Source organism: Dipodomys ordii, unplaced genomic scaffold (assembly GCF_000151885.1).
Source record: "Dipodomys ordii isolate 6190 unplaced genomic scaffold, Dord_2.0 Scaffold24, whole genome shotgun sequence".
In the NCBI taxonomy this organism is placed as follows: domain Eukaryota; kingdom Metazoa; phylum Chordata; class Mammalia; order Rodentia; family Heteromyidae; genus Dipodomys; species Dipodomys ordii.
Window position 1 is genome coordinate 1,689,472 of NW_012267240.1, and position 25,637 is coordinate 1,715,108.

Sequence of the window (25,637 nt, forward strand, 5' to 3'; positions counted from 1 at the left end):
TCCACCTGTATCCTTAAACAACTGGTTTTTCCCCATCTCCTCCACAAGTTATACTGACATCAAATATAGTGAAAGCAGGGGTCTCCATGAGACTCTTATCTCCAATAAACCACTCCGAAAACTTTAAGTGGCGCTGTGGCTCAAGGAGTAGAATACTTGCCTTGAGCTGAAGAGCCCAGGCCCAGAGTTCAAGCCCAATGACCGACCAAAAAAGGGGGGGCGGGGCTCAGCTTCAGCAGGAGCTCAGCTTGGAAGGCAGGGTGGGGTGCTGGAGTCAAGATGGCTCAGTTTCAGCAGGAGCATGGCTCAGAGGGTAGGGTGCTAGGGTCAAGATATTTCATATCGTTTTTTCACCGATAATGAAATTCATACGACACTAGCTTAACCACTTGGAGAACAATCCAGTGTATTTAGGACATTCATAAATGTTAGGCAACCTCCTCAGCTATCTGACTACCTATCTCATCTTTTGGGTTCAAATCACAGGGCAGGGCCTGGGATAAACTGTTTCCTCTCACCTATGCCTATTTTACTCACAGGAAACCTCAAACAGTGAGGCTGCCAAGAAGGTTCTTACAACAGGCTCAGAAAAGAATCCATACGAGATCTAAAGGAACTGAGGAATGAATGGGTGGGGTGGGACACACAGGCTGCACATATCCCAAACACAGCAGCCACAGCCAGAGAATAACTCCACAGTTTGAATGAGAAAAGGGAAGACAAAGACTCAAGCAGAAACAATTTCCTAAGTTGAAAAATCCTTAGGCCTGTTTTTATTATTGCTCCTTTAAAAATACATTAAGATAAGCTGGTGTACTGGTAGCTCACGACTGTAATCCAAGCTACTCAGAAGGCTGAGATCTGAGGATCATGGTTCAAAGCCAGCCTGGGCAGGAACATCTGTAGGAAGTCTGTGAGTCTTATCTCCAATTAACCACAAGAAAATCAGAAGTGACGCCGTGGCTCAAGTGGTAGTCAGCTCACCTTGAGCTGAAGAGCTCAGGGACAGCACCCAAGCCCAGAGTTCAAGACCCACAACTGACAAAAAATAAAATAAATAAAATAAAATTAAGATATATCTAACACAAAATTTACAGTCCCACAAATGCAGGCAAGCTCAGCAGACACTTAGCCGTGCAACCTGTGGGCAGGGATGGGAGGGGAAGACAGGGGAAGCAAAGGAAGAGGTAACAATGCCCAAAAATATAAAACATAACCCCTCTATATAATACTGTACTAACAACAATAAAATTTTATTAAGATGTGCAGTTCTAAAACATTTTTTTCAGTGTACAGCTGTTTCACACTAAAGCCTTGAGCCCGTCCATAGCGGACAGAGATGTTATGAAAACCAGGCTGCCACATCTCTGAACAAGGCAGATATAACCACTGGGAGATTATTCCATAGAGGAGCGAGCCTAGAGGTGGCCAGGAAACTGAGAAGTCAACCAAGAGCAAGTAAGTGAGGCAGACAACACAGCGATCTTCTCGGGCGCGGAGAAGGGCAGGGGGCAGGTGGAAGGGGTAGCAACTAGAGAAGGCATGGGGGTCAGAGGAGGCTTAGTTAACCCCAAAGGAGCACATTAACCTGTATGGAAGACCGAGCTGAAGCTGTGTTAAGGGGAGGTTAGTGAGCACAGGAGTGGGGGACTCAGCCAGGGCAGAGGCAAGTGAAGTGAGAGAAGGGGTCCCCACTTCCTGATACAAGAGAGGAACAGGAGTGCTGACTGCAGCCGACCAGAAACGGCTGTGGTCCCAGGGAGCTACCCAAGCCTCCTGCAACGCCTTCCGTTTTCTTTGGGGAAGTCAGGCACCGAGGAGAGGTGGGGTGGAGATAAAAGCTCTATGAGGGAGGTGCTGAGTGGACGCTCACTGGCACACAAAGCCCTCCTGGAACATGTAACTACTCCCATCTATCTCAGTGAGTCTTAGCCAGGCTAAGTGGCCTGAATGTTATCTTTTAAATCAGCTCCATTCCACTTGGCCGTACCCTGCACTGGGAGAGACTAGGACTCGTGTGGCTCCAGTGACGCAACACCTGCCTAGCCAATTTGGCCCCAAGTTCTGATTCCAGGGAGCTTTAAAAATAGGAGAGAGAGAGAGAGACCTGGTCCTGTACCAGCTCAGCCAAACCATGACCTCTACACAGAGGTCACTGCATCTTTTTTTTTTTTTTGCCAGTCATGGGGCCTGAACTCTGGGCCTGGGTGCTGTCCCTCAGCAATTCGGCTCAAGGCTAGCGCTCTACCACTGGAGCCAAGCACCACTTCCAGCTTTTTCTGCTTATGTGGTGCTGAGGAATCGAACCCAGGGCCTCATGCATGCAAGGCAAGCACTCTACCACTGAGCCACCTTCCCAGCCCAACTGCATCATGTTTTTCACTCACCAATCTGACCAAGATAATTATTGAATGCTGAATATATGGGAGCTATGGCGTACATACCAGTGAGAAGACAGACAAAAACTCTTCGACTGTGGAGTTCAGGCTTGAATGATTATTAACCAGTTACATGCCACAGAACAATGTTTTGGTCACACAGACCACAGATGTAAATAAGAGCAGTCCCCAGATTGTAACAGAACTGGAAAGTTCTATTGCCAAGTGATATCACTGCTGGGACAGCACCCTAGCACAGTGTATCTCTTCTACATGTTGGTGATGCTGGCACTAAAAACTCCCTACACTGCCAGATACAAAAATATACCATTAGTGAAGGGCCGGTGGCTCATGCCCATAATTCTAGCCATTAGGAGACTGAGTTCTGAGAATCCTGGTTCAAAGTTAGCCTGGGAGAAAAGTCTGTGAGACTCCTATCTTTAAAGCAGGATGTAGAGGTGTGGCTCAATTGGCAGAGCTCTAGCCTTAAGTGAAACAGCTAAGGGAGAGTGCCCAGGCTCTGAGTCCAAGCCCCAACATCAGCGTGCACGCGCGCGCGCACACACACAATTACTATGAAGCAATATGCATGGGGCTGGATTGTAGCTCAGTGGTAGAACACTTGCCTGGCATGTTCAAAGCCTTGGGTTCTATTCCCAGCACATCATAAAAGCAAAAACAAAACAAGCGGTTTGCTAACTTTCTAGCAAACCCTCACAGATCACAAGTTTCACTGGGTCTCCAGATCACATCATCCACTCCTATGCTTGACTGAATCTCATGTTGCTTTCTTCACCACAGGCCTATAAACAACAAGCTGTAATTCACTCACCTGCTTAATGACATAATCGATCTCATCAGAACTGAGAACCATATCCTTAATATCACCAGGCTTGCAAGGGGTAATCCCCTTATAGACCGGAGGCGTGTAGCATTTCATGGCAAATTTCAGGTCACTGGTGTGCCTCCTCTCCTCCAGTATATCTTCAAACTCATCCCACTTTTTGAGCTTTTTCTGTGGATGGGCAAATCAAAGAGGAATGGTCATATTTCATGAATAAGGACAGGCAGGGACTATACTAGGTTTCACCTTTCTTGAAACTTGTTCTACCATGTCTGAACAAGAATGGAATATTAAAAAGAAATGTGCCAAATTGGATCAATAAACTGACACTGAATTAACATGTTATTATAATCATATTTCTGGTGGCTATCTTTGTTGAGCTAGTACTCCTTTGAGAAATTTAGTAAAAATGGCAGAAACAAGACATTAAGCTCTAGAGTAAACCAGTTGAGTCTACAAGGTTTCATCTATCACAATGACAAATTTATCTCATCTAGCTCTACTTAGCTTTAAAAATCATCATGACACATATTTAAAACTGCAAACTAAGTTGAATAAAACAAACCTCTTGGGTGCAATGAAAACGAAAAACCACTCAAGGAAGAACTTGCACAGAGCAGTCAGTACTGTTGTGACATACATCCTGTGGCCCAGTCTCTCCATGCGGCTTCTCCCCCTGCCTGACACTGGTCTTCTGAGAACTGACAAGAAGGCAGCTAATGTTTTACTTCGTGTGTGTGCACGTGCACATGCGGGTACTGGGGACACTAATTCATGCTCTTCCTTAGCTTTTTCCACTCAAGGCCTGAGCTCTACCACTTGAGCCACAGCTCCACTTTTTAGCTAAGAGTTCCTCAGATTTCTCTGCTGGGGCTGACTTTAGCCTCTTATTCCCAGATCCTGAGTAACTAGGATTAGAGGTGCAAGCCACCAGTGCCCGACTATTTCAAATTTTTATTAGCCTCTACTAACTGTACAGTGTGTGTGGGTTCACTGTGTTGTTTTCATACATTCATATAACATACCTTGACCATGTTCACCTTCTATTCCTCTTCTCATCCCTCATCCTTTTTAAAAATCTTTTTTTTTTTTTTTTATGGTTGTTGTTGTTGGTGGTGGTGGGGCTTGAACTCTAGGCCTGGGCACTGGCCCTCAGCTCTTCAGCTCAAGGCTAGTGCTCTACCATTTGAGCCACAGCACCACTTCCAGTTTTCTGAGTGGTTTATTAAAGATAAAGAGTATCACAGACTTTCCTGCCTGGGCTGGCTGTGAACCTCGATCCTCAGATCTCAGCCTCCTGAGTAGCTAGGATTACAAGCGTGAGCCACCACACTGGCTAAACCCTTTTCTAAAATAACAAAGCCCTTTTATTTTCAGTGCTGGGATTAAGCACAGGGCCTCCTGCATGCTAGCCAACTGGCCTAACACTGAGCTCTTCCTTGTCTAAGTTTTATTTGAAATTGTACAGAAAGACATATGTAGGTGGATTTTTTTGTTTTTTAATGCCAGTTCTAGGCTTAAACTCTGGGCCTGAGCACTGTCCTTGATCCTCTCTGTGCTGAAGGCTAGCACTCTACCACTTGAGCCATAGAGCCATTTCTGGCTTTTTCTGTGTATGTGGTACTGAGGAATGGAACCCAGGGTTTCATGTGTGCTAGGCAAGCACTCTACCACCGAGTGACTTCCCAGCCCCGCCTTCCTCCCCCACTTGGAATACTAGGACACCCAACCCCTTTTTTATTTTTTTGCCAGTCCTGGGGCTTTAACTCGGGGCCTGAAAACTGTCACAGAGCTGCTAGCACTCTACCACTTGACCCACAGCACCACTTCCACCCTTTTTCTGTGTATATGGTGCTGAGGAATTGAACCCAGGGTTTTGTGCGTGCTGGATAAGCACTCTACCATGAAGCCACATTCCCAGCCCCTTGCTGATTTTTTTTTTGTAGGCACAATTATTTTTATTATTACTAAGTGGTTGTACAAAGAGGCTGTAATTCCAAGTGTTAGGCTGTGACATAAGCAATGCCCCCCCCTTTCTATAAACCCTGTCTGATCCCATAACCATCAACGCCAAACTGTATGTACCTCTCTGTGTTGCTCCAGGTGCCTCCTCACGGCCTGGCTGTGGCTCTGCCTCCTGGGCAGCCTCCTCTCTTCCCACAGCAACCTCCTTGGCTACAAGTTTACCTTTTCAATCAATCCTTCTCACTGTCATGCATTTTTTTTGGCCAGTAATGGGGTTTGAATTCAGGGCCTAGGTACTGGCCCTTAGTTCAAAAGCTTGAGGCTGGTGTTCTACTTGAGTCACAGAGCCACACTTTTTGTTAGTTAACTGGAGACAGGGAGTCTCCCAGATTTTCCTGCCCGGGCTGGATTCAAACTGAGATCTTCAGACCCTGGGCTCTGGAGGAGCTAGGGTTACAGGCTACGCATGGGTGGAACCTGGCTTTCCTCATGCACTTTTTTTTTTGGGGGGGGGTCCGGTTGTGGGGCCTGAACTCTGGGCCTGGGCACTGTCCCTCAGCTCTTCAGCTCAAGGCTAGCGCTCTACCACTTGAGCCACAGCGCCACTTCCGGCTTTTTGCTTATGTGGTGCTGAGGAATAGAACCCAGGGCCTCAGGCATGAAAAGCAAGCACTCTACCACTGAGCCACCTTCCCAGCCCCCTCATGCACTTTTCAAAGCACGGGTTGCTCCTGCTTATTAAATGACTCTTGTCTCCTCCAAGTAAGATCTAAGCCATTTCCAAATGGGAGTAAGACTTATGGGGGGCTGGCCTCTCTTCTGGCTGCAGACAGGGCCTGCTCATTGACCACTGTCCTGGTGCATGTGCTTCACCTCCACAACCATTACTTCTCCAAGAAGGCTTTCCCTAAGTTCCTGGCGGGCCTCACAGGGCTTCTCTGCCTACCACAGTGTGCTTCCCTGAACTCTGTCTCCATTAATGTGCAGTTATCTTGAGGTCAGCATGACCCATTTCCTCTTCATCTTTCCAACATTGGGCCATGTGTGTTGGACTGGAGACAATGCAACATTATCACACTCTTGCTTACAAGGCTGGAGAATATTCTCAAACCTGTTTCTCATTAATAACTTAGTCATATCAGACTTGGATTCAACAAACGACCTTTAACAGCCTATCAGCAAGCTTAGGAACTTCCCATCTGGTGGCTCTGGGAGTGACAAGAATCAGTAGGGAATCAAAAAGGAGTAGCTTGCCCAATATCCACAGTTCATTAACCTGGAGGATCAAGGCCACACCTGAGCGGGTGCCCTGGGTGCTTCATGACCTGGCTATGTGGAGATCTAGACAAGTTATGCTCATTCAGGACTCCCCAGGCAGCTGTAAGCTGCCACTCTACAAAAAAGCATTCATTCTCCAACAGTGGAGTTCTGCTGTATGCCTGGCATTGTCGCCTGGGCACTGGGTTTATACAGCGATGATCAAGACAGTTTCCTTTATGAGTAAGTAGTGCATGGTGGTACTAGCTACAGAGAGGGTCATCTACAAACATCTGGGAAACACTGCCATGGCACAGCTTGGGATGCCCTGCTCAGGGCTGCTTTCCTGGCCTCCCCTTGATGCCTAAGCCTCCTAGTTTACTAGGTGTAAGAATGTGCTGGCCCACTAGAATTCAAGATCAACTGCTTACTACCTGCCCCCTTCACAATATCATGCTGTGACCAGTAAGTAATCTGCACGGCTACGCAGCCAGGAGCACAGCACAAGGGGCAGCTCAAGCAAGAAGACCTAATGGCTGCCTCTCCCTGTGCCTCAGTGTCCAGGCCTGTCCATACTGATGGCTGAACAGAGTCCTCCTCTAGCTCTCTCTTGAGTCCTCTGGGGCTCTCTACCTATTCACTCAGAAGACAGCCCAAGTATACCAGACACGGTAATGCTACATGAATAAGAAAGGTAAGCTGTAATAGTAGCTACTCAAGAGGCTGATATCTGAGGATTGTAGTTTGAAGCCAGCCTGGAAAACTCTTATCTCCAGTTTGCTACCAAAAAGCCAGAAATGGAGCCTCTGTGGCTCAAAGTGGTAGAGCACTAGCCTTGAGCACAAAAGCTCAGGGACAGTGCCAAGGCCCTGAGTTCAAGCCAGAAATGACCATAAACTCCAGTCAAATAATAGAAAATGCTAAGTTTGGCAATGTGTATGGCCTTTGTTTTAATAACTTTTTACTTTTTAAATTAATTTTTGTATAGGCTTTGTTTTAATAATTTTTTATTTTTTAAAATTAATTTTGTATTATCTTTATTTTTTTTTTGGTCGATTGTGGGGCTTGAACTCTGGGCCTGGACGCTGTCCTTCAGCTCTTCAGCTCAAGACTAGCGCTCTACCACTTGAGCCACAGTGCCACTTCTGGTTTTTCCAGTGGTTTACTGGAGATAAGAGTTTCACGGACTTTCCTTCCCAGGCTGGCTTTGAACCGCAATCCTCAGATCTCAACCTCCTGAGTAGCTAGGATTACAGGTATGAACCACGGGCATCCTGACAATTTTGTATTATCTTTAAGCAGTTTTACAATGGGGTTTCAAATAGACATGTCAGTTCATGAGATGACCTTTGTTTTTAATAGAAATTTAAATTTACATAATTCAATCTCTGATTTTTAAAATGTCTGTGTTTTAACAATGGGCTCAGAAACTCCATGAATATTTACAAGCAGCTCTGGAAAGCTATTACAAGACTGCAGGAAAAGTAAAACCAGCCCTGATGGACTCATCAACTACAAGAGGCTGAATGCTCCCTGAGGACTCTGTGAAAGAGGGAGGGACCTGAGACTCAGTACTCCCTGAGGACTCTGTGAGACTGAGTGCTCCCTGAGGACTCTTTGAAGGAGGGAGAGAGAGGTGTGAGACTCAATGCTCCCTGAGGGAGAGAGGGAGGGACGTGAGACTGAGTGCTCCCTGGACTCCGTGAGGGAGGTAGGGAAGGAGGGCCATGAGACTGAGTGCTCCCTGAGGACTTGGTGAGGGAGAGAGGGATGCTTGGACTGGCCTCCAGGCAGTGTTGCACTCACAGAGCGCCTAGAAGCATCCAGAGGCGGCAGCTTGCCAACTGCAAGGAGCCTGAAGCCCTGCAGGCACGACTGGTACAGTCAGAGTGCAGCATCACCAGCACCCACACTCTAATGAAACGTTCTGACGGGAACAAGGAGGCACCGGGATCGTTCCCACAGACTCTAGCAGGGAGCCAAGACCTAGAGCATGGCTCAGCAGTGGTCACCCACCCCCACACGTCTTCTCACCCCAGGGACTTCAAGCACACCTCTGCCCACTGACAGATGACTGCCAAATCCACATGTTCAGGCCAGACCTTCCTCTTCCCCTCCACTATCATACTCCAATCTTTGTGTTTAAAAGGCACTTATATATCCAGTCCATAATTCACAGGTTAAAAAATCTCATGCCGGCCAGGCACCTGTGACTCACACCTGTAATCCTAGCTACTCTGGAAGCTGAGATCTGAGGATCACGGTTCATAACCAACCCAGGCAGGAAAGTCTGGGAAGACTTATCTCCAATTATCTACTAGAAAACCAGAAGTGGCGCTGTGGCTCAAGTGATAGAGTGCTAGCTAGTCTTGAGCTGAAGAGCTGAGGGACAGCACTCTGGCCCAGAGTTCAAGCCCCACGACCCTCTGCCACCTTCTTCCATTTTGTCACCCCCCTTCTACTCATTATCATTCTCTCCACTCACGGAAGGCAGTGGTTTCCCTACATCTATGCCCTCCAGTCTTCCCCTCCCTTACCTGATGTTCACACCTCAAAAACTCAGCTCAGGTGTTACCTTCTCTCATCCGTCTTCTCCCAGTCCCCAGATAAACCAGGTGCCCTTTCCTGACTCCCACAACATGCTAAAGTCACTGCTCTTATCCCACTTAACTGTAACTATGTGCTTATTTGTAGAACTTCCTGTGCTCTGAGAGGCAACCAGTCTTAAAAGATACCTTAGGCATTGCTAATGTAAACATCTCTAAAGTACTACTTTCAGATTAGACTGTATTGCACAAAAACAGTGGCAAAAGTAAGAACCTGAAGTAGTATGAAAAAGTTCAGGCTATCTTGGAAGCAAAGCTATGCAGTTAGAATAGTAAAAACTAGCCGGGCACCATTAGCTCACACCTGTAATCCTAGCTACTCAAGAGGCTCTGGTCTGAGGATCAGGGTTCAAAGCCAGCCTGGGCAGAAGTCTGTAAGACTCTTACCTCCAATTATCCACTAAAAAGCTAGAAGTGGAGCCGTGGAGCAAGTGGTAGCCTTGAGTACAAAAGACAGTGCAGAGGCCCTGAATTCAGTACTACCACCCCTCCTCAAAAAAATAGGGGGCGAAGAGTGGAAAGAATAGTAAAGACCGCAGGTAAGGAGAGGGCTGCTGTCCATTGTTCGAGGTAGCAATTACTAAAAATTGCTTTTTGTCACGTGAAAATATTGACAAAAGTCTTATTTTTGAAGAACAACAGGTGAAGCAGGAAGCCAAAAGCAAACTCCTGTGTGTAATTCAGTTAACTCACAAAGCAGCTTAATGGGAAAGGCACACAACAGCCCTCTCCTCCCACTTTCCTGCTCTGGAAGCAGTCAGAACACAAGGAGAAATGTTTTCACCAAAGAACTGCCGGCTGACAAGGTCATTGGAGAGAGAAGCTTAAGCAATACACTTAGCTTAAAAATTCTTAACAGAGAGGGAACTTCTAGAAGTTACCCCAAGTCCGATATTCTCTTAGGGAGGAAGGAGGAGGTGTGTATGTCTCTTAGTTTTCCTTCCTTGGTCCCTTCTGTACCAATCAACCGGACATAGTTCTTAGAAACTAATGCTAGTTGCTTGTGTGAGGAAACACATATGTACTGTTTCCTCCCAAAGTGGATAAAGGCTAATTTAGCGGTTAAACACGCACACAGACACTGTCGGTGACCCTCGCTGCTCAGGAAGCCGGTTCTGAGGCTGGAGCCGGGGCAGACGAGGGAGGGGCTCCGGTCAGCCACCCAAAAGTCTGCCCAACGCGGAGCTGTGGCTCAGGTAGGAGACACTAGCTTCGAACGAAAGCGTAGAGCGAGAGAGGTCCCGGCCCGGAGTTCGAGCTCCTGCAGAGGAGCAAAGCCCACATCAGCTGCCCCGGGAGTGTGAGACCCTAAGGGCGATGCGCCGCCGCCGCCTCGCGGGCCCGCGAGGGACCGAAACTCTGCGGGCGATCTACAGGAACCGGCGGGGTCAAGGTCGGCGGGGAGAGAGGCCGGACGGTTCGGCCCAAGGGCGGCGAGCAGGCGCGCACGCAACTTGCACACGTTCCAAAGCTTCGCGGGGCTCGGGCCGGCCAGGGCGACGGGGGGGAGTGCGGGTCGGGCGGCCCGCCCGCAGACCCCGCGGCACTCGGGACTCACCCGTCGGCCGCGCCCGGCTCGGAGGCCCGCAGGTGCCGGGAGGCGCAGGCGGGAAGGACCCCGAGAACCACCAAGCGGGACGGCGCGACGCGCGGTTGCCGTGGAGACCGGGCCGCGCCCCCTTTCCCCCGAGGGCCCGAGCCGCGACCGCCGGCCTACCGCATGCAGGAGCACCACCGCGCCGGGGCCGGCGGAGCCGGCGGAGAAGCCGAGGTCGGAGAAGTGCCGAGAGTCCATGGCGCGACTGTCGTCCCGGGCGGGGCTGGGATCTGGGCGCTACGCGGCGGTGGGGCGGCCGCTGGGGGCGGTTCTTCCGCGCGGGGCGGCCCGACCTCGCCCTGGGCGGCGGCGCCCTCTGCAGCCGCCGCGCCGGACCCCGGGGGCCGCCATCTTAGCCAGGACGGAAGCCGCGTGGGGCCCCGTGGCGCACGCGCGCTGACGACGCACGCGCCCTGGCCGTGCCGGAAGCGGAAGTGGCGGGCAGCGGGCGATGATGAAGCCGGAGAGTCAGCCAGAGTCCGGGCCGACCGGCTCTGAGGAGGCGCTGGACGCCCTGCTGCAGACGCTCTACGACCTGGGTGAGCCGAGAACGGGGTCCCGGGCGGCCGGGCCAGGCATGGCCGGGCCCGGAGTGCGCGGCGCCCCGGGCCTCGCCCTGGGCCGGTGGTTACCCCTTGAGCCGCAGCTCTGCTCCTGGCCTGCTTTGTGGTGCTGGGGAGTCGAACCCAGGGCTTCCCGCGTGTGCCAGCTGTGAGGGCGCTGCCGTTTCTCACGTGGAGGCTGCTGAGTACCGGTTCCCGTGCCCCGACTCTGTGCCCAGCGCCCCCGTGCCTTCGGAGCCTCGGAGATGGTTTAGCCTCTGTCCGCCCCTGGTTTACAGGCTGCAGGGAAGGACCCTGCGACATCCTAAGCACAGTTGATGGCCTGTGTGGCTGTGGGGAGCCCTAAAGGCCTAACCTGGGCCTGCTCATTATTATATTCCTAGCTTTGTGCTTAAGTAAAAGACTTGCAGAGCTCATTTGTGCTCCCACTGTAGGTGAGTGATGAGGTCTGGCATTGTGGTTAGAACTTTAAGGTCACTGGTCATAGTTTGAACAGATCAAACAAACTGTGGATGCAAGTCCTAGAAAATATTCAAGCTAAGTCAGCCACCTTCAGTTCTACTTAGTGCAAAAATGAAAGGATATAGGAAGAGCATTGCCTAGACCTTTCACCCCAGGAAGTGTTTGGAGGAACCACCGGCGTCATAGCAGGTGTTGATAGTACAAAGTGTGAACCAGTTGGGAATCCCAGTCCTAGGAACAGGTTACCAAGGTGACACATGGAGTGAGGAGTGTGGTGAGGATCAGATTAACTGTGCTAATTAAATTAAGGTCAGAGACGTAAATACAGTTATGTAGGAGAGATGACTGCAGTTTGAATACTACAAATTGTGCAGCTATATCTGACTTGAAGAAAAACTTTGTCACTGTGGCATTTGATGTTAGTGTTAGCCAAAACTGAAAAGACTTCCCTTCTTGTGTTTCAACAAATAGGAGAGACAGAAGGTGAGACAGAGCAGAAGAGAATCAGAACCAGAGGCACTCAGAAGAGCAGTGTAGAGGCTGTGTCCTTGGCGGCTGTGGAGCCACCCCTCCCTCCTGGCTCCCCTGTGAGACCCCAGAGGAAGAGTGCATCCAGCTTTTTCAAGGAACTCAGAGAAGAACTGCACCGTGCTCCTGCCATCCCATCCCCCGCTGTCCCTGCAAGACCAAAAGTCTCTGCTGCTTCTGCAGTATTGCCCACCCCCCAAAAGAAGAACAAGGAACTAGTTGAAGTGGTAGAATTTCACAGCAGAAGTAAAAAAAGGAGACTGAAGCCAGTTGGAGATGAGCACACAAAGGTAATGAATTGGTTGGTTTGAGTACGGTGATTGTGCATTAGGTCTTGTCTTTGTAGATTGTACCAGGCCCCTCCCAAGGCACCCTCATGGCTGAGAATTTGCCAAATAGTTTGCAGGACTCCGAAGGGACTTCTCTGTCACCTAGGTATTCTTTCCAACCCTCTAACCCTTCAGAGAAAAACAGCTGTTTACTGTCAATCTCGTTGTTGGTGTAAACTACTGCTCAGACTTGGTCAGAAGTAGCTGAGGCCTCAGGTCTGAAGCCACACTCAGATCAGATGGCTGCACATGAACTGGCAAGCTGTAAGCCATCATGGGAGCTTCAGGGTTTGCTGAACCCAGGCCTTGTTAGCCTGCTGTTTGTCTACTGGTGCTGAGAGAATAACTCAACTGTACAGTAACTTTTTTTTTCTTTTTTTTTTTGTCGGTCATGGGGCTTGAACTCTGAGCCTGGGCGCTGTCCCTCAGCTCTTCAGCTCAAGGCAAGTGCTCTACCACTTGAGCTACAGCGCCACTTCCGGTTTTCTAGTGGTTTTTATTGGAGATAGGAGTCTCATGGTCTTTCCTGCCCGGGCTGGCTTTGAACCTCGATTCTCAGATCTCAGCCTCCTGAGTAGCTAGGATTACAGGCGTGAGCCACCGGCGCCCAGCTGTACAGTAACTCTTTCAGACACTCCTAATGACTTTGGCAAATTTACTGTTAAAAAATCCAAGTAACTGAGCTGGGAATGTGGTTTAGTGGTAGAATGCTTGCCTTCCATGCATGAGGCCCTGGGTTCGATTCCTCAGCACCTCATAAGCAGAAAAAGCCAGAAGTGGCACTGTGGCTCAAGTGGCAGAGCGCTAGCCTTGAGCTGAATAGCTGAGGGACAGCGCCCAGGCCCAGAGTTCAGGCCCTACATCCGACCAAAAAAAACAACCCAAATAACTCATTTCTTTCACATTCCATGTCTTGTAAATCTTTGTTTATGGAAAAGGAAAACAGAAAATGAGGAGGCTGAGATTTTAGGATCACAGTTTGAAACTAGCCCATGAGACTTATCTTCAACAAACTATTGAGAAAAAGCCAGAAGTGGAGCTGTGGCTCAAGTGGTAGATTGTTAGCCTTGAGCCAAAGAAGCTCAGGGACAGCACCTAGGCCCTGAGTTCAAGTCCCAGGTCAGACACAAAAGGAGAAGGAAAAAAGTTTGGTGCAAGTGGCTCACATCTATAATCCTAGCTGCTCGGGAAGCTGAGATAATGTGGATTGGAGTTCAAAGCCTGTCCAGGCTTATCTCTAATGAATCACTAAAAAGCCAGACATGGAGTTGTGGTTCAGTTGGTATAGCACCAGCTTTGAGCAAGTTTAAGTCCCAGTACCAACACACACACACACACAAAGAAAATGGGATCAAGGCTCATGTTACATACTTGTAATCCTAGATTTTTAGTTAGGATTGTGGTTCAAGTCCAGTCTAGGCAAAAAGTGAGATACCATCTCAAGAAACAAACCAAGTATGGTGGAATATTTATATAATCCCAACTACAAAAGAGGCATAAGTAGGATGATTATGGTAGACCATCTGAAAAGTAACCTAATGCAAAAAGGGCTAGGGGTACAGCTCCAGAGGGAAAACACCTGCATAGATAGCAAGCATAAGACCCTTAGTTCAAGTGTCAGTACCACACACACAAAAGGATTGTATTTGGTTTTTTTCAGTTTTTAAGTAGTTATACAAAGGGTTTTGGTTTATGAGTACAATGCAGCTGAAATTAAGATTGCTCCAACCTCAGTGACCTAAAGCAACAGCAATACATTGCCTTGTAGTTCTGGAGGCTAGAAATCCAGACTCAAGGTTACCAGCACACTGTGCTTCCTCTGGAGCTCCAAGGGAATGTGTGGCCTCTGACCCGAGGTGGCTTCAGGCAAAGGACAGCGCTGCCTCTTTACATGGCTTTTGTTCTTACGGGGTCTGAGTCTCAGATTTCCTCTGCTCTTCTTACATTGGGAATAAGGCTCGCCCTAAATACAGATGGTCTTTTCTAGAGATCCCTCTTTCCAAATAAGTCACATTCACAGGTTTTAGAGCATAAAGCATGGCATGTTTTTCTGGGAACTGTAGGTTGTCTACGAAGATGGCTTAGCTTGTATTGTGTTTAAGTGTGTGGGGGGGTGCGAGCCCGTGCGTATGTACGTACCAGTTCTGGGATTTGAACTTGGGGCCTGGGTGGTGTCCTTCAGTTTTTGTTTTTGTTGTTGTTGGTTTTTTTCACTCAGGACAAGCACTCTACCACATGAGCCACATCTCCACTTCCACCTCTTTTGGGGGGAGGAGGGGCACAGCATGTTAATTGGAGAAGAGTCTTGGGATTTCCTGCCCCAGCTACCTCCAAATCACAATCCTCAGATCTCAACTTTCTGAGTAGCTAGGGTTACAGGTGTGAGCCACTGGCACCTGGCTTACATGGCTTTTTATGGTTGTATGAACAGATTTTAGTGCCTAGTGTTTGCCACATCCTTATTGTTTGCGTTTGGCCCCCTGCTTTCACTTGGCTTTGGAGCACTGGGGATTGATTGTACTATGTAGGCTGGCTCCAAAAGGTCATTCTCATATATCAGCTTCCTCAGGAGCAGGGATTAAGGGCATAAACCAGTGGTGCCTGCCTCTTTATTGTTTTAAAAATATCTGTCAGGCTAGGTTACAGCTCAGTAGTAGAGCCCTGGCCTTACATTTATTTGGTCCTGGGCTCAATTGCCAGTAGTGCAAAGCAAAACAAGTGTGTATTCTGGATTTCAGGTGTCATACCATGTCCAGTTCACTCATCTTTTTCTTAAAGGTTATTAGGACACTCCAGTCATATCTTTATTTTAAGGTTCTAGGCCAAAGTCCCACCTCTTGCGCTCTTAACAGTGGCACTCAGAGCCAAGAAAGCCAAGAACTGATCACCTGGCCTTACGTTAGCCCGATGACCTTGCTGGGATCTGATTTCAGAGTGACTTAGCTGGAGAGGAACACTGACATGAAGCATCTTGGGTTCTAGACAGCTCTGTGTTCACCACAGAAGGCCAGTGTGTGAGTGTACCTCTTCTTGTCTCAGTAATGCAACATCTTCTGGAGCTGTCCAGTTGCCTCCACACTCCAAGCAAGCCCTTTTTCACTTTGCTTATATTTTTTGCATAATGAAAACTTCCATTTATCCTTATGCTCTCTTGCTTCTTTTTTCTCCCTTCCCTTCACCCTCTTTCCTGGGGCTTGAATTCAGAGCATGGGCACTGTCCCTGAGCTTTTTTTCTTAAGGCTAACACTGCCTCTTGAGCCACAGATCCACTTCTGGCTTTTTAGTGGTTAATTGGAAATACAAGTTTCATAGACTTGGGCTGGGAAGGTGGCTCAGTGGTAGAGTGCTTGCCTTGCATTCATGAGGCCCTGGATTTGATTCCTCAGCACCACATAAACAAAGCTGGAAGTAGCTCAAATGGTAGATCACTAGCCTTGAGCTGAAGAGCTGAGGGACAGTGCTCAGGCCCAGAGTTCAGGCCTCATGACCAACCAAAAAAGAAAAAAAAGTTTCATGGACTTTCCTGCCTGGGCTGGCTTTCAACAGCTATCCTTAGATCTGAGTAGCTAGGATTACAGGTGTGAGCCACTAATACCCAACCTGCCTTTTTTTTACCTAAATATAATTTTATTGTTAGTGCTAAAGTGTTATACAGAGGGGTTATAATTTCATAAGTCTGGTCATGAATACAATGCTTCTTGAATAATACCTCCCCTTCCTTTCCCCGTCTTGCCCACACATTGCATAGTTCAGATTTTACACAGTATATATATATATATATATGTGTGTGTGTGTATGTATGTATGTATGACTGCATTTGTTCACCCTTCTGCCCTCCATTTCTGTGTACCTATTTTGCCCCTTTCCCCACCAAAAAAAAAAAAAACAAGAAAAATTACCCTTTGAACATGTGAGTTGGAGGCAGCATGTGGGCAGTGGAAGTCCGTAGAAAGGCCTGCAGCACTGGCACCGCAGCTTATGAGTCAGGGACTGCGGCACACCGTGTCTACTGGGACAGTGCTACACGAAGAGCTGTGTCACACAGGTGTCGCTGGCCTCACTCTCCAGTAGCACATGAGCCATGGGACAATTCACATAGACGGCAGTGGTGGAAGCACATGGCAAAATAAGGAGAACTTGAGAAAGGAGAAGGTGGTGGCCATTTGGATAGTAGTCTAGCCTGCTGAGCCTAGGAAATGGCCTTCCTTCCCCAGAACTTGGACTTGAACCACACAAGCTTTGATCAAATTGTGTGATGTATTGTAACAGGTCTTCATAGGCTTGTCTAGGAGCACATCTACCTGTTCTGTTGCTTTTATCCTGTTCCCAATGTCTAGCTTATAAGTGAGTGGTCATAGCCTGTCTTAGTACAATGAGAACAGCAGTTTCACAGCACACAGTACGTAAGAGATGACATGCTCATTGGTTTATCCTCATCACTGGGTGCTTGCTGTCAGCCAGCCCCCAGGGACCCAGCAGTAAATGCAATTGTCCTTTGCCCTGGTGGAATGTATTACATACATCCCAGGTGATTGATGTTACAATTTTAAGACAGTTGCAAGTATAGCAAGAGACAACTAGGGTCCTGAAAGGAGCAGGAAGATCCTACTCCCAGTAGTATAGTCAGAAAAATAAGCCTGAGGAGGTAATGTGGCTGCTAACACTGGTCGTGGTGCTAGCCGGGCAGGACAGAGCAGTGCAGTCAGGGGAAAACAGCCAACAGCCCTGGATGTGAAACACCTGATAGCGATAAGGAGCAGGCCCGGCAGCAGGAGTGGGACAGAGGCGACAGTGGCATGAGATCACATAGGGGAGACAGGTGAGGCCACGGCCTCTACTTGTGTCAGGAGTGGTGGTAGGACCTTACGACTTGAGAGTATGTGGGATGCCACCAAAGAAGGTTAGGTGAAAGCTGGGCACCGGTGGCTCATTCCTGTAACCCTAGCTATGCAGGAGGCCAAGACCTAAAGATTGCCATAGGCAGCAAAGTCTACCAAACTCTATCTCCAGTTAACCAACAAAAAACCAGAAGTAGAGCTGTGGCTCAAGTGGTAGAGCTCCAGCCTTGAGTGAAAAAGCTCAGGGACAGTGTCCAGGTCTACCCGGTGCCTGGTACTACCACCAAAAAAAAAAAAAAAAAAGAAGCGAGGGTAGGAGGTTCTGATGAGTTTTGCGAAGAACACGGGTGCTGAGTAGGTGAGCAGCAGCACAGGCAGGGCTGCTGAAAGAGTGGTTTTGTGTTGTCCAGGTTTGAAGTGGAGGCATACGGGCTTGAGTGAAGCCATTCCTTCACTGGTGCGGCTGCCTGGGAGGAGGAAGTTTTTGAAACCAGGAGCGCTCCTGGAAGTGGCCTGGAGCCATGAGGTGTTGCTGGCCTTGGCATGCTTCTCCATCCTCTGCATTTCTTACCCTAGTGACCTGAGGTGAGGGATGGAAGCCCACAGGTGGAGTATTTCTGCCTCTTGTGGCCTCAGCTAAGGCTGTACCTGTGCATGAACTGTGTTCGTCTTGCTGAGCGTCTGACGGTAGTGTTTTCCTCTTGTAAATCCTCTGAATGAACAGATTGTTCTTGGGGCTCCCTGACCCACAGAGGAACCTAAAGTTTTCAACATTATCCCACACATCCTGTGTGCAACTCAACACTCAGAGCCCTGGAAATCAGTTGAGTGGAGTTGGTGTTTTAAAATGGTACACATTTATTTGGCAGAAAAATCTGATGGGGCTTGTTAACAATCACTTTTGGCTGGGACACGTGGGGCTCACCTGTACTCCTAGCTACTCAGGAGGCTGAGATCTGAGGATGCGGTTCGAAACTAGCCCAAGCAGGAAAGGCTATGAGACTATTCTAATAAATTACCCCCCCCCAAAAAAAAGCCAGAAGTGGCATTGTGGCTGAAGTGGTAGAGTGCTAGCAAAAAGAAGCTCAGAGAAGTGCCAAGCCCTGAGTTCAAACCCCAGAACCAGCCCCAGAAAAACCCACTTTTGTTCACCCTATGTGTTGTAAATTAGCAGACTGTTGTAGACTCTCTCTCTCTCTCCCTCTCCCTCTTTCCCTCTCTCCCTCTTTCCCTCTCTCCCTCCCCCCTCCCTCTCTCTCTCTCCCTCCTTTTCCCTTTCTCTCTCCCTCTCTCCTTCTCTCCCTCCCTCCCTCTCTCCTCTTTCCCTCTCTCCCTCCCCCCTCCCTCTCTCTCTCTCCCTCCTTTTCCCTTTCTCTCTCCCTCTCTCCTTCTCTCCCTCCCTCCCTCTCTCTCTCTCTTCTTTTCTTCCTTTTTCTTTCTTTCTTTCCTTCTGTCTTCCTTTCTTTCTTTCGCAGAGCTGGGTGTGACAGCTAGGCCTTTCCTGTGAGGTGAGACCTCCACTCCTGAGCCCCACCCCAGCCCCGCAGAGATACTCAGCTGTAGTAATCAATTATGGCTGCTGCCTTGGACTACACAGGAAGTGGAAGTGCTCAGTTTATTCACAGTCTTGTCTTTCCAAAGTGTAGGGTGTCTGTCATTTGAAGCTGGAACCTGACTATAGGTGTTCCAGATAAAGGATTGTGGATCTAAAGCCTCAAGAATCAGGTTCTAATCCAAGGCTTTTTGGCTTCAAGGTGGTGTGCTTAACGTCTACACAGGAGATAGAATACAGATTAAGGCAGCCTCTTTGTGCTTTGAGTAACATAAGTGCACAGAGCCAGAACACCAGCGAGCGAACCTTTCCCCACACTATTGCCAAATAGTGCCGATAGCATCCAGCTCACCCCACAGCACTTTATTTGAGCTTTATTCACACTTGAAATACTTGCAGTACAGTGGTCAGTTGCAGCATCCAGTAAGGTTTAGGCAGAAAAGAATCTAATTGAAAGAGTTTATACCATTAGCTGGGAACTGACTTCTTAATACTCTAACACTGCCTGTGGTTTTTAAACTAGGATGTTTAGAGATAAGTTGGGTTTTGGGAGAGGTGGTGGTCAGTCATGGGGCTTGAACTCGGGGCTTGGGCTCAAGGCTAACACTCTTACCATTTAGAGCCACAGCCCCACTTCTGGTTTCCTGGGTTAATAGAACATAAGAGTCTCAGGCACTTTGCCGAGGCTGGCTTTGAATTGTGATTCTCAGATGTTAGTCTCTTTAGAGTAGCTAGGGTTACAGGCATGAGACACCAGCTCCCGGCAAGTTGTACATTTTAACTAATAAATTTTTAAAAAGCTAAGCCATATTTGGAAGATGTTTTGGTCACTGAGACAGCCAGCCTATAGACAGGTTTCCTGAGCCTGGTGTACAAACTCTTATTCAAAGAACAAAGCACAGGACTGGGACTGCATTACATTTGGACTGGTGGCTGTGTGGGACAGGGTGCTGTGAGCATAGATCACACCCTGCAGCGTGCGTGGCTGAGTAGACGCCCGCCATGTTACGTGGCAGTGAGCACCTGTGCACCAGCTTTATCCTCTTTCCTCCGAGACACTCATACCTGCTCAGAGGCTGCACACCGCTCATGGCTGCTTCCTGTCTACAGACTTGGGGCCAGGATTGAGTGGGACAGCTACTGTTGGATTGTTTCATGGTAGTTTCCTTAAGGTCCCAAGCTTCCACTTGAAGCCAGTGAGTCATGTGGTCTGATGGAATTTGCAACAGTATCATTTCACATTAGAAATAAAACCTACTTTCACCTGTCCTAGAAATCTGATGTTTTCCAAAGAAATGTTGAACTTGAGAGGTTTGCTAGCCATTATTCTAGATAGGAGGGAAGAAAAGAGATGACTCCCAGCATTTCATCTTCTGACCTCTGCTCAGGCACTGGCTCTTCCTGTGCCTACACTGGAGCAGGACTTTCCTGCCTCAGCATTGGAGGTGCATTGTCCTCTCATCAACTTTGCCTTCTTTTTTCATCCATTAGGTCTATCGGCCTTGAGGACACGTTTCTTCCTCTCCCTTCTGTTGGCTGTATTTATATGTATGGCCCAGAGTGAAGGCGTCTTTTTTCTTGTTTTCTTTCTAAAAATTATGCTAAAATATGCATAATGAAAAATTTACCAATACAACCTTTTTTGGGGGGGGGTCCAGTTGTGGGACCTGAACTCTGGGCCTGGGCGCTGTCCCTCAGCTCTTCAGCTCAAGGCTAGCGCTCTACCACTTGAGCCAGAGCGCCACTTCCGGCTTTTTCTTTTTGCTTATGTGGTGCTGGGGAATCAAACCCAGGGCCTCAGACATGCAAGGCAAGCACGCTACCACTGAGCCACCTTCTCAGCCCCAGTATAACCATTTTTGAGTGGTATTAAATACATACTGAAACTTTGGCCTCAGTGAGCACTGACTGCTGTTCTCCTGACTGTCTGTCTGTGAACTTACCCTTTGAGCTTGCTTGCCTTTAGAGATGGGCATTTTCATTTACAGTGTCCATTTTTCACTAGTGTTCATACAGTTACAGCATGTGGCCAAATGCCCCCTCTTTGTTGTTCTCATTGTTGGAATTTGAACTCAGGGCCTCGTGTTTAATAGACAGACCCTCTACCACTTGACCCCAAACCCCCAATCCTTAGATCTCAGCCTTCTGAATAGTTAGGATTACAGGATCTCAGCTGGTGTTGGGATTTTTAACTTGATTTCAGCTTGCTAGGCAGGCATTTTGACATTTGAGCCATATATCATTGTTTTTGTTGTTGTTGTTTGCCAGTCCTGAGGCTTGAACTCAGGGCCTAGGCGCTGTCTCTGAGCTTCTTTTGCTAAAGGCTAGCACTGTACCACTTGAGCCCCAGCGCCAATTCTGGCTTTTTCTGTGTATGTGGTACTGAGTAGTGGCTCAAGTGGTAGAGTGTCAGCCTTGAGCTAGGCTCAGAGACATATCCCAGGCCCTGAGTTCAAGCCCCAGGACCAACAAAAATAAATAAGAAAGGAACAAATATAAATACCATGATGTAGTAACAGTTGATTTAAGTAATTCTTTTCTTTGCAGACTAACACTAGTATCTTTGAGAAAGATGTGGATATTCAAGAATTTAACCTAGAAAAGGTATGTATTGGCAATTGCTAATTTACTTATAGTTAATTTTTTGTTTGTCTTCACTATTTGGAATACACTTACTATATATTTTTAGTAGACAGCTGTATGGTGGAGGTGAATATTTTGCATGTCTGGTAGCAAGGGACAGATCCCTCTGAACGCAATACCCTCAGATAACATCACACCCACTAACTGAATGAGATATACTCAGGATACCACCATCCCCTCACTGAACGGAGATATACTCAGATACCACCACGCCCCTCATTAAACGAGATACATTCAGATACCATCATGCCCACTCACTGAATGCTATACACTCACTATAACACCACACCCCTCACTGAACGAGATATACTCCCCATACCACCACGCCCCTCACTGAACTAGACACTCTGCAGACGTGGCGCAGGAGGCATGGATCACGTTGTGTTTGTCCACAGGCGCGTTTGGAGGTGCACCGCTTTGGGATCACGGGCTATGGGAAAGGAAAAGAAAGAGTGCTGGAACAGGAACGTGCCATCATGCTGGGTGCCAAGGTGAGGGCTGCCTAAGACAGAGCAGAGGACACTGGGACGCTTTTGCAGAATAAACACTGATTGTCTGTCCTGATTCTTTCATTTTAGCCTCCCAAAAATAGTTATGTGAATTACAAGGTTTTGCAGACACAAATCAAAGAGAGGAAAAAAGCAAAGGAAGAAGAAAAGAGAATGGTAAGTGTGATGTCTTCCACATTTAAACTAGGATAGCCAGGACTGGCAGGAAATGGTTCTTTCACTTGGGACCAGCCATGCTTGCTAACTCCAGCTGGGGCGTCAGGCTTATGGCTGGGAAGCTCCATGCTCGCTCACACTCGCTGGGAATACTTGATCTGGGTGAGACTGAAACTGTCATCCTGAGGCCACATGGAAAGCGTCCTGAGACTAGATGGTAGCCAGGTAGCTCTGTTGCTACTGTCTCTGTGTATGCCAGTCCTGGGTGCTGTCCCTGAACTTTTGTGCTCAAGGCTTGCACTGTACTACTTGAGCCAACTTCAAGCTCTAGGGTGATTAATAGGAGATAAAAGTCTCATGGACTTTCTTGCCCAAGCTGGCATTGAGATACATTTCTTGGATTTCAGCCTCCTGAGTAGCTAGGATTACTTGCATGAGCCAGTGATGCCAAATTCTTGCAGTTGTTTTTTTTGACTCTCCATTATCTACTATCATCACATATATTGTCTTAAATTCTAAATTCAGGCTCAGGATACAGATATTTTCAAGAAAAAGAAGAGAAAGCTGCAGGAGGACAGGTGAGTTACAGTAGTGGGTACAAGGCCGAGCCCTAGCTAAGCCCTGTTAGTTCTGAACTGGTATCTAGAAAGGGTGCAGTGCGGCAGCCTGTTCGAGACCGCCCACTATGGTGCTTCTTTGCAGTAGTTACCCTGCTTACCCCTGTGAGAGGATCTGAAGCTGAGCTTTAGTAAACATCTGTGTGGGTTTGGGGTACATGATCTGAACCCTGACTGACGCCGCTTCAGCAGGGAGGATTTGTTGTAGTTCTGGGTTCAGAGGCAAGAAGTTTGGTCCATTGCAATATCTAGGAAACAGAAAAGGGGAGACATTTTGCCAGCGCAAAAATCTTCCTGAAAGGCCCTGCCTTCTCTTTCCACCATCTTTCAATAATATACCCATACTAGAAACAAATGATGAGGCCAGTGCTCTCGGGACCTAGACATCTCTAAACAAGCCTCCGTGGATGACCAGAGTTGTGCTTTGGTAATCTGGGCGTCTCTTGGTCTGGTCAAGGTGATGATCACGATAAGCCACTGCTGCCAAAGACCAGCTGCCCCAAAGCTGACTGGGGCCTTCTCCCAAGTCACATGTGCTATGGCTGGGGTCTCCACCTGGCCTCCCCTCCTGGGAGCCCACTGGTACACAGTACTGCCTGCTCTGCAGAGCTGGGTAACACCTGTGGCCCAGGGCTGATTGCGTATTTGTGTGCAGGTCTTGGGACTGGAATGCTCCCTGAGCTTTTTTAGCTCATGGCTAGCACTCTGCTCCTTGAACCTCAGCTCCACTTGTAGCTTTTTTTTGGTGGTTAATTGGAGATAGGGGTCTCATGGACTTTGGGGGATGAATTTGAACTGTAATCTTTACATCTCAGCCTTCAGTTGGGAGGCTAGGGTTATAGGCATGAGACACTGAAGCCACGTCCCTAACTTCGTTGCTGTCCCTGCTCTTCTCCCAGTTACTGTTCAAGAATTAGGTCTCGGTGCTGGGAAGGTGGCTCAGTGGTAGAGTGTTTACCTTGCATACGTGAGGCCCTGGATTCGATTCCTCAGCACCACATTAGCAGAAAAAGCTGGAAGTGGGGCTGAGGCTCAAGTGGTAGAGTGCTGGTCTACAACTGAAGAGCTGAGGGACAGCACCCCGGCCCAGAGGTCAGGCCCCACAACTGACAAAAAAAAAAAAAAAAGAATCAGGTTTCAACCCTTTTTCTTAGGTCCCCTCTGCCCTTGTGTATGCCGCAAAGTGGTCATTGTCTAGGCCACAAGTATCTGTTGGGTTGACCAAGTGGGAGCCCTGTCTTGAATGTGTATGTAGGAGGGAGATGTACAGGTGTGGTGACCACAGCACTCACAGGTCCTAGGAAGAAGCTGCAGAAGCTCCATGGTTAAAGAATACCACTTGGGGGCTGGAAAGACAGCTCATTGGAAGAATGCTTGCCCTGGGTGGGGCCCTGGGTTCAATTCCTCAGCACCACATAAGCAGAAAAGGCTGGAAGTAGCACTGTGCTCAAGTGGTAGAGCGCTAGCCTTGAGCTGAAGAGCTGAGGGACAGTGCCCAGTCCCAGAGTTCAGGTCCCATGACTGACAAAAAAAAAAAAAAAAAGAATATCACTGGGTAGGTAGGTCAGGACATCCCTTGAGGAAGGAGATGTAAGCCTAGAAAGCATGTACAAAAGGCCTTGAAGCAGGAAGTGTTTGCTGCAGCGGCCAGGGTCTGTATGGGAGGGGAGGCGTTTGTGGGCAGCTGAGTGGCTTGTGCCTCCTCCCACACCTCACTGCCTGGCACCTTTCTTTCACCTGGAACACAGGAAAGCCAAGAAGAAGTTGGCCCCCAGTATTTTGTCAAGTGGACAGATTGGACAGGTTGGGAAATTCAAAAATGGAACATTGATTTTGAGCCCCATTGATATCAAGAAAATAAATTCTTCCCGAGTGGCTAAATGAAGTGCTTTATCAGACATGAAGAATGGGATCAAGAGACTGCTAGCAGGACCCCACGTCTGCTGGCTAGACTTCTGGACTTCACACATACTCCCATGTGCCTTGACCTTTGAGAAAGACATCCTGCAGAAATCCTTCTTAGCTGCAGAAGCATCTGCCTGGTACAGACCCTGGCCAGCGCATAAGCTGGTATATTTGCTGGCCACCTGCTTGGTGCACTGACCATATGTCTTCTCCTGCCATGTCAGCACTGCTGGTGGGCGTCTGGGTGACTGTGTGCTACATGAAGGAATTAAGAAGAGTCATGAGTCCGTCCTGTGAAAAGCAGCTTTCATTTTTAGATTGTTAAAATAAAACTTACTTTGTAAAACATTCTATAAAACACAGCTTTTGTAGTGTGTGTGCCTGATTACTAAATAACTGAGCGGTGTAACTGATTTGGTATACAACCCTTTCTGCTGTCACCTCCTGGAAGCCACTGCTTTACCTAGCTGTACTTTTTATATTTAAGGAGGTTGTCTTTCCACAAAGCTGGTATGTATGTATTTCTTTTATTTTCTTAAATATTTTGTTACTAAGGGGTGTGTGGAAGTTGGGTGGTGACCCTGGATTCCCCCGCCTCGCTCTTGTATGTGTGTTTTAACGTTGCCTTTCATTAGGGTGTTGGGAGCTTTTCAAAGTTTGTGGCCCATTAAGAAAATTCATGCATGATGGTAGCAATTTTGGCCTTTGTTTCTTTTTCTTTTTCTTTTTTTTTTTCTTTTGTCGGTCATAGGGCCTGAACTCTGGGCCTGGGTGCTGTCCCTCAGCTCTTCAGCTCAAGGCTAGCACTCTACCACTTGTTGGCTTTTTTTTTTAATTGCCAAACCGTTTAGATCCCAGCCTAGCAAATTATACACTTTTGATCAAAAG

General features: G+C 48.1%; 2 protein-coding genes across 3 annotated transcripts in view; one reads left to right on the top strand and one right to left on the bottom strand.

Moving 5' to 3' along the window:
- Gnpat (glyceronephosphate O-acyltransferase) overlaps positions 1-10,960 on the bottom strand; it is a 27,329-nt gene extending 16,369 nt beyond the window's left edge. Inside the window, exons 1-2 of one of the 2 annotated variants that reach the window (XM_013014721.1) lie at positions 10,768-10,960; positions 3,211-3,393 (exon numbers count right to left, since the gene is read on the bottom strand). In XM_013014721.1, the coding sequence (XP_012870175.1) occupies positions 3,211-3,393; positions 10,768-10,845 (261 nt within the window). In that variant the 5' untranslated portion in view covers positions 10,846-10,960. The remainder of the gene's footprint in view (positions 1-3,210; positions 3,394-10,767) is intronic. The other variant, XM_013014722.1, reaches the window with a different exon arrangement.
- Positions 10,961-11,097: 137 nt separating this feature from the next.
- On the top strand, positions 11,098-25,125 carry LOC105984440 (chromosome unknown open reading frame, human C1orf131). The gene is made up of 7 exons (XM_013014614.1): positions 11,098-11,186; positions 12,144-12,490; positions 21,467-21,523; positions 21,958-22,053; positions 22,141-22,227; positions 22,753-22,805; positions 24,593-25,125. Exons 1-7 carry the CDS (start codon positions 11,099-11,101, stop codon positions 24,726-24,728), a joined length of 864 nt encoding a protein of 287 aa, XP_012870068.1. The 5' UTR covers position 11,098; the 3' UTR covers positions 24,729-25,125.
- Positions 25,126-25,637: the final 512 nt, after the last annotated feature.

Bases quoted from the DNA above. Each gene is read 5' to 3' on its own strand.
- LOC105984440 (XM_013014614.1), top strand. From the start codon at position 11,099: ATGATGAAGCCGGAGAGTCAGCCAGAGTCCGGGCCGACCGGCTCTGAG. The intron at 11,187-12,143 runs GTGAGCCGAGAA...TTCAACAAATAG, and splicing joins GCAGACGCTCTACGACCTGG to GAGAGACAGAAGGTGAGACA. The intron at 22,054-22,140 runs GTGAGGGCTGCC...CTTTCATTTTAG, and splicing joins CCATCATGCTGGGTGCCAAG to CCTCCCAAAAATAGTTATGT.